This window comes from Phoenix dactylifera, chromosome 14 (genome assembly GCF_009389715.1).
Source record: "Phoenix dactylifera cultivar Barhee BC4 chromosome 14, palm_55x_up_171113_PBpolish2nd_filt_p, whole genome shotgun sequence".
NCBI lineage: Eukaryota > Viridiplantae > Streptophyta > Magnoliopsida > Arecales > Arecaceae > Phoenix > Phoenix dactylifera.
Genome location: NC_052405.1, coordinates 13,834,989 through 13,852,528, shown reverse-complemented (window position 1 = coordinate 13,852,528; position 17,540 = coordinate 13,834,989). Strand labels below are relative to the sequence as shown.

The window sequence follows — 17,540 nt, the reverse complement described above, 5'->3', positions numbered from 1 at the left end:
CATCTCAATCTCTCAAGCACTCCACAATAAGACGTCGGTGCTTATTTAATAGGCTACCTGTGATAGCTGTGCATCCAGATTTTGTCATTGCATCTGATGGTAACACATTGGAGATTGTTCCTCCCTTGTCATGAGTTTCCACAGGGGACAGTTGGTATCACCACAAACTTTTTCTCAGCTGTGTTATTATTATTTAGTCTATATTTCTGGTAAATATAACACATGAATCCCTGTACAAAGCAAAAGGTGTTTATACACCAATGAAATGGAAATCTAAAATCTGGCACCAAGGCAGTGTTTATGCAGCTCTCCACAATTAGTTGACCTATGATTTTACAGCAAAGGCCTCATAAATATCACTCTGGCTGTTGAACCAAATAATTGCTGCCTGTCACATATGATTCTTGTGTTGTAGCATTGTTTGGGGTTGCAGTCTGTCCAGATACCGCCGCACCTGCTGACGCTGAAAAACTGTGACCAATTGGATGGTCAAATCTACAAGATGGTCCATACTTGCACACTCCGAAACGACTATAATGTGTGCACACTGGTTGATCCTATGATATATGAACAAATAAAGTAATTATGAATGGTGCAATCAATGCGATAGCATACATTTAGTTGAAAATCATAGGAATGCATGCTTGATAGTTGATACCATGACAAACATTTTTAGACTATTTGGAAGACAAATCTAAGCAAGAGCAGACTGCATGAGACTAAAACGTTATACTTGTTTCTAACAGCTGTTGCATGCTCAAGAAAAAAAACGTGGTTTATCCCTTCGAGCATATCATTGAGTAGGAAATAATGACATCCATGCAACAGTAAGGATACCATGAAAGAGAGTGTTTATCAACAATAAAGATTAAATGTTGATCGGACATAATGGAAAAGTAACTCACAGGTTTCAAGGGCAGGCCAACGGGGCTAAGAACGTCTACTGGCACTGTTTGAAGACGAGTCTTTGGATGGTGAAATTTACATGCTGTTTTAAATTTACAAACCCCATGTTTCATGAAATATTGGCATTCCGGCAAGCCAGGTCTCTCGGGATATTCATCAACAGGCACTTGCTGACTTACAGGAATATCTCCCTTGTTTGTTTTATGATTTATGGTTGAAGCTGAGGAGTTCCGTGCATGAATATCTGGTGGAAACAATGGACTTACCGGAGCCTAAAACATCCCAAATGAAAGTCAATAAAGAATGTAGCACCATGATACACCCATGTTTATTAACCTATGCTTATAAAAACAAAGATGCAAATGAAACACTCAAATTATAATTTTTTGAGCAATTGCTTATTCCCTTCAATTCTGAGTTCTGTATCCCTAGTGAAAAATTAGACATCTCAGAGAAAAATTGTAAATTCAGATCTAGTATCATAACATCAATAATGGGTTGTATCGATTTGCCTCTAGATGACCACCTGCTCTGAAATTGATAAATGCCCTCGAATTTTTGAAAGAAGTTGTGTTACCCTCACTGATAGCCGCACAAACACCCTATATATAGGAGGATCAGAGAGAGAGGTAATTTGAAAAAAAAAGAAAAAGATCTTAATAACCCTCTACATAACCAACGAAAAAACAAAAGAAAGATGCACCACTAATTCTAGTGCTCTGTGCAAAAGCATGCATCTTCTGAAGCAGCTCACTTCACGAAGGGCCATTAAGTTAAAAGTGGAAGTATGAAATGTGTCTCATAGAGTCATACTTGTTTACTTCTTTAAGGCTGTCTTTGGTTCAAGAACAAACGAAGTGAAAAATAATTACTTCAATTGCAATTCTGCAAGTTGTTTGGCTGATTTATTTCAGGAAATAATCTGTAATAGCTTGCAATGCTGTTCAGTTACAATGACTGGATAAGAAGGGGTACATATTCCTTGAATAAGAAAGGGTACATATTGCATAACATGTTTACCCGTCATGTCACTAACCTAAGTTTCTTCCACCCCTTCAACATGTTATATTCAGATAATTAGCAGTAATAATGCACATACTGAAGGACAGAGAATGAAAGTTAGCACCAAAAGTTTCATAGATCATCTTGATCTGATTATAGATTACTGAGTTTTTTATTCTTGGTCTCATTTAATATTCATGCAAACCTAGAACTGATGGCAACAATTAGAAGGATCATGATTTGATGCCCAAAGGAAACCAAACAAGTCACAAACCGAAAAATATTCTCGTGAACAAAAAAAAAAAGATATAGTAGCTCGTGCAATAAAATAACCATCCTTTCCTCAAACAAAGAATCCAAACTGTGCCATGATGGAGGTATACCACTATCTGGGAGGGTGAACAACAACAAAGAATCCAAATGAGGCACAGAGAAGAGAACTAGATTGAGTGCTTCCAACCAAAGCCAAGAAAGATCCACTCCGAACCACAACTGAATATGAACATGTCCACAGCAAATAACAATAACACTCTATAACCAGGGGGGCAGAACCCTATGCAAGTTGGAGCAGCCAAAGGCGCCGGGTTGCAGACTAGAGGTGCCAGGTTCCAGATATAGGCAGTAAGGCTGTAAAAACAGAGACAGAGCAAGGGTAATTTTGCCCTAGTAAGGAAGGGGCAGCCAAAAAACAGGAACAATGCCTACTCCATGGAGGCCTTATTTTAGCCTTATGTTTGAACTGAATGGAACCTTATTATGGCATATGAACAAGAAAAACAATGACCAACAGGAAGAAAGTACTCATAAATAGTATTTCCTTGAGCAATATGCAGTGTTGTAAAAGCCAGTTGTGGCATGCAGATGGTTGAGGGATCAGATATCGCTTAAGCAGATATCTGGAAAAGTTGTACGAAAGAACACGTGTGTACATACACACACACACACACACACACACACACACATATGTACATATGCACATACGCACATATATACGTATGTATCATAAAATTGTTCCATTTACTTTAGGAGCTGTCACAGTGTGACATAACATGATGACTGGTAAAATATTACAAAATGCAGAAAAATATAAATGGGTAATTTAAAAAAAAAAAAGCTAAAGAATAATAAGTTAATACAACAAGCAACTTTACCGAAAAATCAATAATCCATGCAAATTTGGAAATGACAAAAGTGATTAAGAATTAACAAAACTGGAATGTCTATAAAAAGGAACCCTAACAAAAATATTAGCCAACTATTATATTTCCTAGAATTATATCATCAGTCACTCAATCCCCCAACAGAAACGTCCTTTACCTTTCTATGAGAGACAATAAAAGGTATGAGAATGGAAGCTCTACGTATCTAAGGGATTCCTATGAGTAGGAACACTGAAAGAAAAAGAATACAAATTGCAGGAGTCCTGAGAGCTGGGCTCCTTAAAATCTAAATCGTCTTTGACCACGTTGACTGAGTCTTCTGGCTCTTTTCTTCTCTAGCTGCCACAAAGAGTACTCCTAGACAAGTTAAAGAGACCAAGAAGCTTGCAATTAAGAAAAATAACATAAGCAATTCCTTCTTCCTTTTCTTCTTCTGTTTTTAATTTTACTTTTTCATAAGCTGTACTTGCTGCTACTCCATTGCTTCCTCAAGAGCCTAGTTATGATTCCATGCAGTTGAGTTCTTCTTGATTGTCATGCATCACTTCCATTGAAATCCTTGAACAATTATGTTATCATATGTTTTCTTCTATCGAAACCTCTGCATTGATAAACTTTTTTTTCAATCCATTTCATAAGCAAGAAAATAACCATCATAGTCAACCTCCCTAACATGTTGCAGGATTAGTTTTCAAAAACTTCTGTCAAGTTCATCATCTTTGTTTTCCCACATGATTTCAAATTAACTGAGTAATAAACACACCAAAACAATTTGCAAAAACTTTAATAAAACTATTCCACATCATGAAGTTATATCAAGCCACAGGCAAAAAGAAGTCCAATTTTCGTAATTTCAGAGACAGGTTGAAACATTAAGCATGCCTTTTCATAATGGTCTCTTATTTATGCCAAAATATCAATTTTGAATGCTCCTTTGTACAATGCAAACTATACATGGAACCCAAATATACTGATAAAGCCTGAAATGCATTGGTTGAAATTTGAAAGTGTCAACAGTTTGTTTCTCAAACTTGCACTATGTGAAATTTCTTGAAAACTTGGAGTTATATGCAAATGTTAAAATGGACATATTATGTTTCATAATCAACATTACATTATTTTCACTCCACTATATGATATTATGGATATAGAGGCTTAAGCTCTTCCAGGAGTTTCATACAGCACCCTTTCTAGACAATGTTAACATTCCTAGAAGACAGGGTATCATTCTATCTTCTCAAACATCATGATTCAAAGCAAAGTGGCAAATATTATTTAAAGAAAGATAGTTCTTGGGAAATGTGAAGTGATTAATCACCTGATACCCATTCCATTCTAGATTTGAATGGAGCCTTTGAGGAGGTAAAATCATCCCAGGAACATAAGAGGGTGATGCATTGAGGAAAGAAACTGGCTCATTTGACATTGTCTGCACAGGCCAGGTCATGGGCACCTGTGGTGCTCCTAAACCACGTTGTTGTGGAGGTTCACTATTTCGATGGCCTGATCGAGGATCTTGTCCACCCACAGCAGTAGGATCAGGATGATGATACTTACAGTTTGTTGCAAATTTGCAACTGCCATTACGCATGTAATAAGGGCACTCACGTTCTCCCTGCAATTGTAGGGTAGCATCAGTTGGTGGTGCTAAAATACTAACTTCAGAAGGTGTTGGAAAAGTGCAGAATGCCAAGACTTATGGCCAAACATCAGCTTCAATATACCTTGCCATGAAGTCCTGATACTTGTAAGCATTCATATCTATGAGAGAACATAGCAGACTTACCGGTCGAATTGGAAGGCCCAAAAAATTTAGCTGCACTGAGTTATTTTCATGTTTTCCTCGATGATGAACATATTTACAAGCTTTTCCAAACTTACAGCCTCCTGGCATTGAGTAATACTGCAAAATCCATTATCTGCTATCAATACAAGCAGCATTATGATATGATGCAGAAAACAGTGAATAGGTATGACAAGAAAAGTTCGCTTTTCCTATCTAAACAATTACATATCTATTACCTCTGAAAAGAGAGAGAAAAAACAGTGTGGCTAACACAACATTAGCACATCTATTTGTAACATTAGTCATTTTGAATAAGGTATGCCATCTCGATACCGGGCTCCATACCGGTGTTACCTTGTCACTGTGTTGGTATGCCCGGCAAGTGGGCTAGTTCAGCGTACGAGTGTTGGTACACCCCTCATACCATATACTGGTATGGTACGTATGATATACCATGATTTTGAATACCTAAGGGTTCGTCTGGTTGGGATATGTCAAATTATGAGTTAATTTGATGATTCCTAGAAATCATTTACCTGAAAAAATGATCGCAGGGGAAAAAAATTTACCATGTTTAGTTGGTGAAAAAATTACTCTAGAAAGATGGCATCGGAAAAGATGACTATGTTTGGTTGCACGTAATCTTATATGGAAATATTGCCAAATTTTTATTAATGCACTTGAATAAACAATTCAAGTAATAACATTTTTTTCTCAATTCATTTGTTGGCTATTTATGGCCCACTTACATAAATGCTAACAATATTGGCTATTTCGAATATTAAAACATATTTACATGAGGTATACATATAGTTATATAAAGACTATTTAATTTAAATATTTTTAAATTAATTATACATATATTAGAAAATATTTCTTATTATAAATAAATCTAGTATGTTTTAGTATACAAATAAATATATTAATTATTTATAAATCCTTTGTTAGATTTAATGATCATTAATAAATATTTGTTAATTACTTTAATAATAATTAATATTTATTAATAAATATATTAATATATTTATAATATATTGATATAATATTAATATAATTAATATTAATTATATAGTATAATTTATATAATATTAATATAATATAAGTGAGGCATTTTCGTCAAGAAATGATATTTTCATATTATCTCCACTTGGTAATCTGCCGTGGGAAAATAAATATCACCCTCTGTTGGTATTTATTTTATCTAGTGGTATTTATTTTACCTTCTCTCTCAGAAAAATAGATATGGGATCCACCATTTGTTTTACCATCTTTCTTATCCATTTTTCGTACCACATGATAATCTGACATTCAACTTATTTTCTCATGCTAGATTACCTCCAACCAAATGGGCCCTAAGACTATTATGGGAAAATGCATAAAACAAGAACAGATATTTAGGAAACCCCACTGTGTTTCTTGCTCAAATAAAAACATAATACCAAAGGAAAATGTTTTACATGTAAAATTAAGACTCATCAAGATCTTTACACTCCCCAAATAGCTGGAAAAAAGTTAGATGATTATGATTATGAACAAGAACTTTACACTAAGCAAATTGAGATATACAAATGAACTAATACAACATACATGTCATAAAATAAACATCTTTTGCAAAAGAAATAACTTTAGTTATTTACCTACATTGGCACTAATGTGGTACAATAATAAAGATTTGGAATGTACATGGATTATTTTTTGTATCTCCACTGACTTATAAGCATTAAATCTTATAGTTGGCAGAGAACCTCTCAATCTTTTTGCAGTTAATACCTCGACAGAACAAAAAAGATACAATGCAGATCAACCTGAATGATGGAAAGGATCTCGCTCCAAAAAATTATTCAGTCAGATAATCCTTATCTCGCAAAAATGTCCAAGCCAAATACTTACACATTTCAAGGCATTTATCTTTCAACGTATCAACTTCTTTTTTTAGTCATGTTGAGTTTTCCTGGAGCATGCTATGTGATAAGCACTTCCTAATTTGTTTGCTATGAAAGATGAATCCAGCAAGATTAAGAAAAAGGAGTTCTAATAATTCAAGAATTATTCACAAAATTTCAAGGATTATTAGTAACATTTGGCAAAAATCAAGACAACATTCCTTTCAGTCAAGAAGAAATGGGATTTGCTTAGAGATGTTAGTTTTCAGAAATTCTCAATAAACGAGTGGCTATACGATAATATGTTATCTGGACATTTCTAAGTTGTGGGAGTTCAACACTTTTGGACGCTTGAACGTGGTAGGACACTCCACTTTGAAATGTCTCGCTGACATCAGCAAAAGTTGCCACCACTTGGCACCTTGTTTTTCTATTGGAGCGTCATGCAGTGGATCTTAGTTTCAGTGCTGGACACCTTAAGAGTCATTATGTTGTTAACATAAAATAATTACAGTTATATCGACACTTCAAATCAAAAAGTACCGAGCCCTATACTAGTGCCACCTTGTATGCCTGATATGAGGGGTTTGGCATACCGAGTGTCGATATGCCCCCCATGCTGCGTACTGGTACAAAATCAGTATGCTCCGTACCGCTGGGTTCGATATGGTATGGCATACCTTGCTTCAAGTAAAAATCATTCTGTGGACAAGCATCAAAAGTGTCATTATGTAGATCTCTAGAGGCTGTTGTGTCCAATACTTGAGGACATTTAGATACTTGGCGCCTGTGTCAAGCACTTATGCAATGCTGATATAGAGATTAGGTCAGAGAACACATCTAGTTAATTGAGCAAGCTGACCTATGGGGAAGAAATACCATAAACATATTTGAAAATTTTGTTAGAAGTCCTATGTATTTCTCTAAGAATAATAGAATATTGTGAATGTGATGGTGGGCCTGAATTCTGAAAGCATTTGCATGACTGAAACAAAAATCAGTGCCCAGGTGATGACATTGGTAAAAAAATACAAGGCAAGCAGTGAAATTCTAGTACAAGTCTAAAACTATAAATCACAAAGGATGAGACATTGAGAGATAAATCCTATTTGCCTTGAATCAGGGGAAAGAAATTATATGAGGACATGAGAAATGCTTCGCACAAGAACCCATGAAACAAAGCAAAATAAAATAATTGGACAACATACAACTTAAAGTGCTTGAGCTTGGTAGGGTTAAAAATGAAAATTAATCACTGCTGGTAGATCCTTTGATTAATGTCTTTTGGAATATCATGCAAAAAGATAATTAAGGATAAAAATCTAGGAGAAAAAAAATAGCTTCTATCTTATGCCAATGAGATTCAACCAAAAAAGTCAAACCTGGCAGAAGAATATTCTCAAAGTCATTAGAAAGTAGAAACCATTGATGAGAGATTCTTTGAAAGGTAATTAGGGATAAAAAACTAGGAGATGACAGAGAAAGATCTATGCCAACTTTAGGTCAACAGTCTCTTGCTATACAGATTCAATTTTAAGTTGTCGCACTTGCATTACTTGAATATTTCCATGAGAAGCAAATTACAATCAGCAATCTTGCAGATTTTACCATGACTAAATCAACACATCCATTTCCCATATCAGAAAATTGTGAAACAAGTTAGAGTAATTGTATCAGAAAATTGTGAAACAAGTTAGAGTAATTGGAAAAGCCAGCAAACCAACTATGTAAAACATGAAAAAACATCCTACAAATAGTAGTGTGATTCCAAAATTCACCCTATGTAAAGTTTCTCTGACATGAGCATAGGCCAAATCAACTTGAAACAAAAGGTATACTTCCTATGTGTAAAAATAAGGTTATTTTTTTGGCTAACATGATTATGGAAATATTGATGAATTACAAGCATTTCAAGGAATACACTCCTACGAGAGCGCCCATAAAATAGCTGAATGCTGAAATTCGAAGCAAGAGATAGATGAAAAGGTCATAAATCAAGAGTAAAAATAGAGCGTACAACACATGGTAGGCCGTACTGGTCCATACTGGTGCTTATCGGGCATATCATAACTGAACCAGTATGATGTTTAGGGGGCATATCAAGTATCAGTATGCCAAACTGAACCCCATACTGAGCATACTGACACTATACCTAGATGGTACCGATACGCATCTAGTACCAAGATTGCGAACCTTAATACAACCTACCATTTTAGCTAGAAACTTCAACTATAACAGTAGTACTTTCTCCCTTAACAGACAAAAAAATGGATGTCAAACCTCCTCAGAACTTCTTTAGAGTGTACAATCATATAAAAGGATATATTCATTGTTTACTTCAAATAGTCCTGTTTGTATACTAGATTTTGGCACATGCTATGAAGGAAAGTGGAACACACCATTTGGAACCTGAAGGATGCAAGATGCATGGAATTTAGTAGTAGAATAGATGTTCTATGGACAGCTAGGGTTCCATCAATACCAATAAAACCAAGTCCAGTTTCCATGCTATACTTCACCCCTCTTGCGAGGAGCTGCTCTATCAAGCTTGTCAATGATGAGATTTTTTTTTAATGAACAAATACAGTTCCCCAAATCTGTGTTAAGTATACATTCTTAATTAGTAACTTTTTGAGAGTTTAAGAACACAGTAGTCTTATATTCTTATTCAGAAGCTTTTCATTTCAAGTACCATCACATATGAGGACCTACTTTTAAAGTCCTTGATCTGGCAGACAGACAGGACTTAAAGAATTTGAAGATTTTGGAAGGTAGCTTAGTCATGCAAAGCAGAATCGTGACTGGGGGAAGCATAAGGAATTATGCTAGATTTCAGTGGAATTTAGAAAATAGAAGTTTGAGATGTAGAAGATCAATGTCAACATATTCAATAACACTGGCAAGTAAATACTGAATGAGAAACTGTTAACCAAGCAAAATGCTCACCTTGCATTCTGTTTGCCCACCCCTTTCAGAAAGTGTTTCTTTTCCCTTTTCTTCAGTAGCCTTTCACAGTAAATTCAGAAAGAAATTTAGGAACAGTACAGAAGTGCAGCAAAGCAGAAGTCTATAACACAAAGGACCAAATGCATTATAAAGTTTCCTTTCAAGACAACACTACTAAAGTACATCAAATCAGAATTTTATTTATTTTTCCTTTTTGAAAAAAATAAGCGTGATCCCTTTTGTGGCCAGACTTGAACCTCTTTTACTGACAAGGGCAAACCTACACTTATCAAGTTGAGTTCACTTAGGACTCCTTAGAAAAAAAGAGAGAAAACATATAAGAAAAAAATTAATCTTCAAGCATATTAGAAGAAAAAGGAGAAAAATACCATCTAGCTGCTCCCTGAATTCCATCCCAACCAATTTTTGAAATACCAATTTGGTCCCTTTAAGATTGATTTGCTGCAACTACACAATGCAAATAGCAAATAATCCTTCAGATGACCATATGGGCCTGCACGTCCCTCCAAGTCCTGATTATAAGACTAACAAGATGAATTTTCAACAGCAATAACACCCATGGATGGCCTAAACAGCCAATCGGAGGCCTGTTTTCTTCTCAAAGTAATGATACAGATGAGTCACATATCCTATGCAAACTTTATAGTGTTGTTTCCCATGCATTTTAACCTTATCTTGGATGAGCAGATCCTAGGTCTAAGTTGCATCAGATCAAGGGTCACCGAACCGGTACCGGTTCAAATCGGTACCACTAGTTCGGCCTGGTTCACCCATCCAAAAACCCAAAAAATATTTAGAACCGGTACGGACCGGTACGGTTGGCCGGTTCGGGCCGGTACAGGCCGGTATGGGCAGTATGGTTGGCCGTTTTGGACCAGTACGGACCGGTACCGATTTTTAATGCCGAACTGGACCGGTCAAAGCCGGTACCGGTTCAGTACGGGCTGAACCGGCACTGAACCGGCCGGTACGGGCCGGTTCAGTATTCCTTGCATCAAGTTCAGATGGATGTGCAGTAAAACTAAAATGGTTTAAGTGAGGAGCAAGTAGGCAAAGAAGGTGAAAGAGTTGGTGCCTAAACTGATATGGAACCAATAGAGGACTATGGAAACCAAGGTGGGCAATAAAATGAGATCTTCAAAAGAATCTCCTAACCTTTTGCTTGACTGTATTGGGAAATAAAATGTGGGCAATAAATGGGTTCCAACTGCCCCAATTAACTGTTTAGGTAATTTGTCACAGTAAGTAGAGAGGTCTTTCTTCCTCCACTTGTCACAAATAGAGAGGTAGCTGTACAGAACAGCCAAACCTGTGTGGCCACTCTCTTCCTCCATGTTTTCTCCTCTTCATCCCCTTTCTTTTTTCCTCTTCCTCTGTTGTCACTTGCCTATTACTTTATTCTTTCAATCTTTTTATATGATAAGAGAAACTCATAGACCTAAACTTGGGTCAAGCGACTCTAGGTCAAGCAGTCTTATGATGCTGGCACATCTCAGGTCTCAATGAAACCAGCACCTGTTAAACACACTCAATTTCAATCCCACTCAACCAAACCCACCCATTTTAATTTTATTCTTGAGAGACCACAAAAGGAAGGGAATATAAATCTCATAATTTTATTCACTTATTAAAAATAAGCAAGTAATAGTATTGTTCTTGAATAACATATTTATTCTTTAATAAGCCACTGCATCATAGCATGCCAAAACTTACTCCTGTAATCAAGGACAGCGGAACTGGTACCGGGCACCGTACTGGTTGGCTGGCGGGACGAGCCAACATGGGCCCGCATTGTGTCGTGCCGGGCTCATACCGACACATCTTCTACAATGGAAGAGAGAGAGAACGAGAAAGGAAAAGAGAGAGAGCGGGGGAGGGAGGGAGAGGAAGACCAGGGAAGAGAGAGGGAGTCGGGGCTGACCAATGAAGCCTGGGGAGACTCCGCATGGAGGAGGCCGACTTCACTTAATTTTGCCGACTTCAACTTAAAAAAAGCAAAAATAAAAGGGGCCCCCCTTCGGGGCCCCTATTTCGAACATAACATTCGAAACAAGGGCCCGGAGGCAGAGCCCCGCCTCCGCGTCTCCCCGGCCTCCGCCTCCTCTACGTGAAGGCTCCCCGGCCTCCGTCGGCCGGCCTCTCTTGCTTCCTCTTCCTCTCCCTCCCTTCCCTGCTCTCTCTCTCTCTCTCTCTCTCTCTCTCTCTCTTCCTCTTCTCCTTCTTTCCCTCCGGCGAGCTGTCTCGGTATCAATGGCTGAACCATTCCGGTCCACCGCCGATATGGCCTAGGACACCTCAAACCGGGCGGTTCATAACGGTTCCGCAGACCTTGCCTATAATCCTTTAATAAATGCAACAATAAGTGGACGGACAATTTATACATAGTCAGAATCGTTTATAACTTGGAAACAAACGGGCTGCAAAGCAGAACTAACTGACTCTAAGGCTTTCAGGATAAGACTATGAAATCCTCAATAGCAGTATATTAGATTCTAGCCAAAAAATGCTGACCTTACGTTCTGTCTGATCCACCATTTTTGAAGGAGAACCTTCTCTCTTCTCAACAAACTGTAACAAGAAGTACAAAAGTCAATCATGAATGCAGAATTACTTTAACTCAGAGGTCATTAAGCATCAATTCTAGAATTGACAAATGATTGCACTTTCCTTTTAGGAAAGGGAAGGAAAGGGTAGTACGATCATATTAACATAGGTGTTGGTTCATAGTTTATACTAAACAGAAAAAAGGGGAAAAGAAGAGGTTTGAAAACAAAAATTGTAACCTTGGATTCTTTCGGCTCCACCCTTTCTGAAAGAGTTCCATTTTGCATTTCATCAACAGCCTGAAAAGGAAAAAAAAATCAAGAGAAATAATGATTTATCCAGTCAGAATTTATAACATCAATGAGAAAATATGATGAAAAACCCCAGAACCATTTTGAATGCTAATTTGTTCACGTGCTTGAGAAAACAATAGACCAAAGTGAATCCGTTTCACTGGCACTGACTATCGAATTAAGAAATCAAAATAGACGGAACAGAGGTAAGCCGAAGCAATAATAAACAGCCAACGAAGGAAAACACTCACCTCCTTTTCCTTCTTATCAACCTTCATAAGAAATTCCAAAATCAACAATACAATAACTACAGAATACTACTTCAATTAGAAGTCTATAAAAGCAACTTGAAAATATATATGTAATTATAGCGTCCTCTTAGGATGAAAGAGAGCCATGTTTATGAATACATGTATCCATGTGTGCTGGTGTGCAAAGCCCAAAGAAATTCTTGGCATAAAAGTATCATAAAAATTAATTATAACAAAATTAACAGTCCAAGAAGGAAAATACTGACCTTGCTTTCTGTCTGTCCTACCTTTGGAATAGGTTCCTTTTGCTCTTCTTTAACAGCCTTTGAAATTAAATTAAAATAGAAAAATAAAAATCAATCCCAGCAATATGGCTTTAATTCAGGACTTCATATCATCATTGAGTCTCATTCCAAAAGGAAATTATGACCATGTTACTATGTTTATTAGTCAATATTAAAGATCAGTATACTAGTCAATCATGTATTATCAAAGCACTTTACATCAAGACAAAATAAAATAACAATATCCAATAAAGCATTTTTATTATGTTTACAGAACAGTGGAATCTAGTAAGCTCTTCACTAGCTTACACACCACGGTGAGTAATTGTAAATGTTCAAATCACTGCAAGAATGTGCCACATGTGCCACATGCTACCAGTGCATTCCCACAATTCAATTGTCTAATTGATCGCATACTGTAGACTGGTTAAACTAAATAAGTAACCAAAATTGCAATGCAAATTTTATTTTTTGATAATTCCTATTTAAGGGCTAACCGGCCATGGAAGAGTTTTTAAATAATTCCAAATTTGTGAGGAAGCAATTTTCTTACAGCATGATGCATTGAATGGAGAAATTTCTCCAGCATTTTACGTAGGTCTTAGCAACTCTCTATTCTAAGCTAGTTTATGCTTTGTGCTTCTAGTAAGTTTCGACAACTTAAAGAAATTTCTCCACCACTACATAATACTGGAGCTATAACTTGACTACCCCTTGATACACAATGTGAACCTCATACTAGACAGCGGTGTTTACAACCCCACGTACACTCCACATGGCATAAAGGTGAGGGACTGCATTTTCGACTTTCCATGTCAAAAGCCATGATAGTTGTTTAATGATATTATGAATATACTCTTTCTTTGTTCATTTGTCATATCATTGCTACCAAAATACTATTTATTCTTGAATCTTGGCCATCTTTGATTCCATCCATTAGTTCAATGAGTTCCGACAACCTAATTACATTTCAATTGTTAATTTTCACAATACCTATTTAGATATATTTTTAATTGCTATATGTGATCTTATATAACAATCAAGAAATGCATATATTTTTAACAGACATTGGAAACCATGACTAGAATACTTAAAGAGACACTCTCAACATATGTCTTGCAAAAATAAATCATTAAGACAATAAAACACAAGAAAATGCAAAAGAATGGACGCCATAATAGGCCATACCATGGGTGTATTTTTCATCTCGAATATACTAGTCAATACCCTTAGTCAGCATGGTGCACGGTAAGGTGTGCATTGCACTTAACACTTGGACGAGACAAAATCAGTACAAACTACAAAGTATTTTGAACCTTGGTTCCAACCCAACCAGAGTTTTGTCTCAAGCAAATTTTGGATTATTAAAGTCAACAACAGGTTGAATAATGGATAGTTTACAAAGAGATGTAACAATAGTAATAAATCTCACTATATTATATCATATACAACCTAAAATATTGATCATGCTACAAATATAAATAGGAAATGTCTGTCTTAGTTGCATTAGTAACAAGTTAGGTTCAGCTAAGCTTGAATTCAACTTCAAACCAACTCAGCCAGGGTCTATTGCATCTTTTCATCCCAAGCCCAACTCAGATTGTTCAAAACAAGTACGTTAGATTAATTTCATGAGGTTGACACCCAGCCATAATTACTGACATACTATTGTAGCTATATATACAAAACAAAGACCGGTGTCATTTATGGAAGTAATAGGACAAGAAACCAGGATCTGCCTTGAAATATCATATTAAAATAAATGATAATATATATTATCTTTTCTCAACAGCTTGCTTGCTTCTCTGAAAAGTTCCTGAAAGTTTGTCAGAATCCAGAAAGTGCTATGAGTTCATTCACAATATGATCTTACCATAGTGAAACAAATTACTCAATATTGAAATACCCACAAAGATTCTATTTCAAATTTTTAGGAAAGAAAAGTAACAGACGGAAATCTCACCTGATTCGCCTCAAATGGTTTCTTGGATTTCACCTACAAAATCAAATTTCCATCATCATCAGTCAAAATGTCCAAAGAAAAATATTTTTCTAAAAAAAAAAAAACCTGATTCCTCTTCCTTCTGGCAGGATGATTAAACTTGCAGCTCGATCCGAATCGGCAGCTTCCAGTTTTCAAATAATACATGCAGTCAGGCTCATCGGGTCTCTGGGGATACCGAAACCTCTCTCTCTTCCAGTCTTTCTCCTTCCCCGGCGACCCCGAATCCTTCTCAAGAACACCATCATTCTCGTCACCAGTGATCTCTTCCTGATCGCCAGCCCCAGTGATCTCTTCCTGATCGCCAGCCCCAGTACTGTCCTGATCACCATCTCCCTCGGCAGACTTCTTCTCCAGCTTCAAGCTCGCAAGCTCTCCAGTAAGAGCTTCCACAGAAGAATCGGGAGGGCAAGAAGAAGAGGACGGGGCTGGCGCCAACCCTAACCCTAGCTCCTCCGCCTTGGGGACTACTTCCGCCTCAGAAACCACCATTCTTTCTCCACATCGAGAAGGATTAAAGAAACCCTAATGGCGGACAGAGAGAAATGAAGGGGGAATAAAAGGAGGAAAGCGCGAGAGACAGAGAAGAACGTTGACGACCATATAGTAAAATTTATTATTTAATTAATTTATATAGAGCGAAGGTAGCTCTTTACAGCCATCGTGGCAGTAGAATTTGGACTTTTATGTTGACTTAATTAGACCTCCATTCTGACACTGCACAACTGGATACCCTCGAATTTGGTGCCATTACCATTTTCCGTAACTGTGCAAGAGAACGAGAGTTAGTGCCGCCCTCCAAACTATCTTATCGTTATAATATTTTTTTCTTTTAGAGAGAGAGAGAGAGAGAGAGGGTGCACCACAGTTTCTTCTCCCTCATCTCTCTTTTTTTATTTTTTATTTTTTTTACTGTTGTCTCAAAGACTAAGGTCATGTTTGGAGAGCTGTTGGCAGTAGAGCTGCTGGAAGTAGAGCTGTCTGAAGTAGAGCTGTTATAAAAAGTTGTTTGCTGTTTGGTAACTACATTCGTAAAGTGCTGTGGTACTTTGTTTTGTGTTTGGTAAACAAACTGAGAAAGTACTTTTGTATGACAAAATTACCATAAAGGACATTGCATAGTATTATACAACAGAACATAATAAAACATAACATAAATTAATACATAAATATACAATATAGTATAATATTATTATAATATAAAATAATATTATGTTAATATAGCATAATAGTAATATAATTATTAGAGTAAATTAATATTTGGTAATATAACATAATATTAAATTATTTAACATAACATATTAATGTATTATGATATAATGTAATATATATTATATTTATAGTATAATACAATAATAAAAGTATAAAATATTATAATTATTAGTATAAATTAATTTCTCATAATATAACATAATATTAAATTATTTAAAATAACATATTAATATATTATAATGTAATGTAATATAATACAATATTTATAGTATAATATAATAATAAAGGTATAAAATATTATAATTATTATAATAAATTAATTTTCCATAATATAACATAATATTAAATTATTTAAAATAACATATTAATGTATTTTAATGTAATGTAATATAATATAATATTTATAGTATAATACAATAATAAAGGTATAAAATATTATAATTATTAGTATAAATTAATTTTTCATAATATAACATAATATTAAATTATTTAACATAACATATTAATGTATTATGATATAATATAATATGATATTATATTTATAGTATAATACAAAAATAAAGGTATAAAATATTATAATTAGTAGTATAAATTAATTTTCCATAATATAATATAATATTAAATTATTTAACATAACATATTAATGTATTATGATATAATATAATATGATATTATATTTATAGTATAATACAAAAATAAAGGTATAAAATATTATAATTATTAGTATAAAATAATTTTTCATAATAATTTCTCATAATTTTTCATAAAATAATTTTCTGCGGTCCTGGGGCTCTTCTTCGTGGTCCACGCTCGAGGAGGACCTCAGCGTGGGCCGCGAGGTTGATGATAAAAAAAAAAACAATAGATTGGTTTTGGAAGGTATGGAAGAGGATTAAAATTTTTTTCTTCTAAAATGTGGTTCAAGAGATGCATAAAAAAATTGAAAAGAAAAATACCTTTTCTTACGGAAGGGAGTCTGACGGCTAGGATTCTTGGCTCCAGGCCTCCAGCAGATTTTTAGGTTTATAAAGGGACAAACTATGTAATTATGTTATTTTAATATGGGCATTTTTGTCAAAAATACAGCTTTCCGAAAAAGCTGAAACAGCTTCCTCCCAAAAGCTCCAAATTGGAGCTTCCTCCCAAAAGCTGTTTTCAGCTTCCCGCAAAAGCTGAAACAGCTTTTTGAAAAATTTACCAAATACAGTTTTTCACCTAAAAGTACTTTTGGAGGGCCAGAAAGTACTTTC

The 17,540-nt window shown here is 35.5% G+C and overlaps 1 protein-coding gene across 3 annotated transcripts; it reads right to left on the bottom strand.

Annotated features, from left to right (window-relative positions):
- Positions 1-155: 155 nt before the first annotated feature.
- On the bottom strand, positions 156-15,686 carry LOC103711605 (zinc finger CCCH domain-containing protein 65). 3 transcript variants are annotated; one of them, XM_008797821.3, is made up of 10 exons: positions 15,145-15,682; positions 15,040-15,072; positions 13,059-13,115; positions 12,488-12,547; positions 12,216-12,272; positions 9,684-9,743; positions 4,855-4,971; positions 4,387-4,683; positions 906-1,178; positions 158-557 (listed from the first exon to the last, which is right to left on the bottom strand). In XM_008797821.3, the coding sequence occupies exons 1-10, from the start codon at positions 15,568-15,570 to the stop codon at positions 357-359; spliced, it is 1,581 nt and encodes a 526-aa protein (XP_008796043.2). In that variant the 5' UTR covers positions 15,571-15,682; the 3' UTR covers positions 158-356. The 3 variants fall into 3 exon arrangements, with proteins under 3 accessions (XP_008796045.2, XP_008796043.2, XP_008796046.2); XM_008797823.3 differs by lacking the exon at positions 906-1,178 and having other exon boundaries at positions 156-557; positions 15,145-15,685; XM_008797824.4 differs by lacking the exons at positions 158-557; positions 906-1,178 and adding an exon at positions 2,076-2,535 and having other exon boundaries at positions 15,145-15,686.
- Between the last annotated feature and the right edge of the window lie 1,854 nt (positions 15,687-17,540).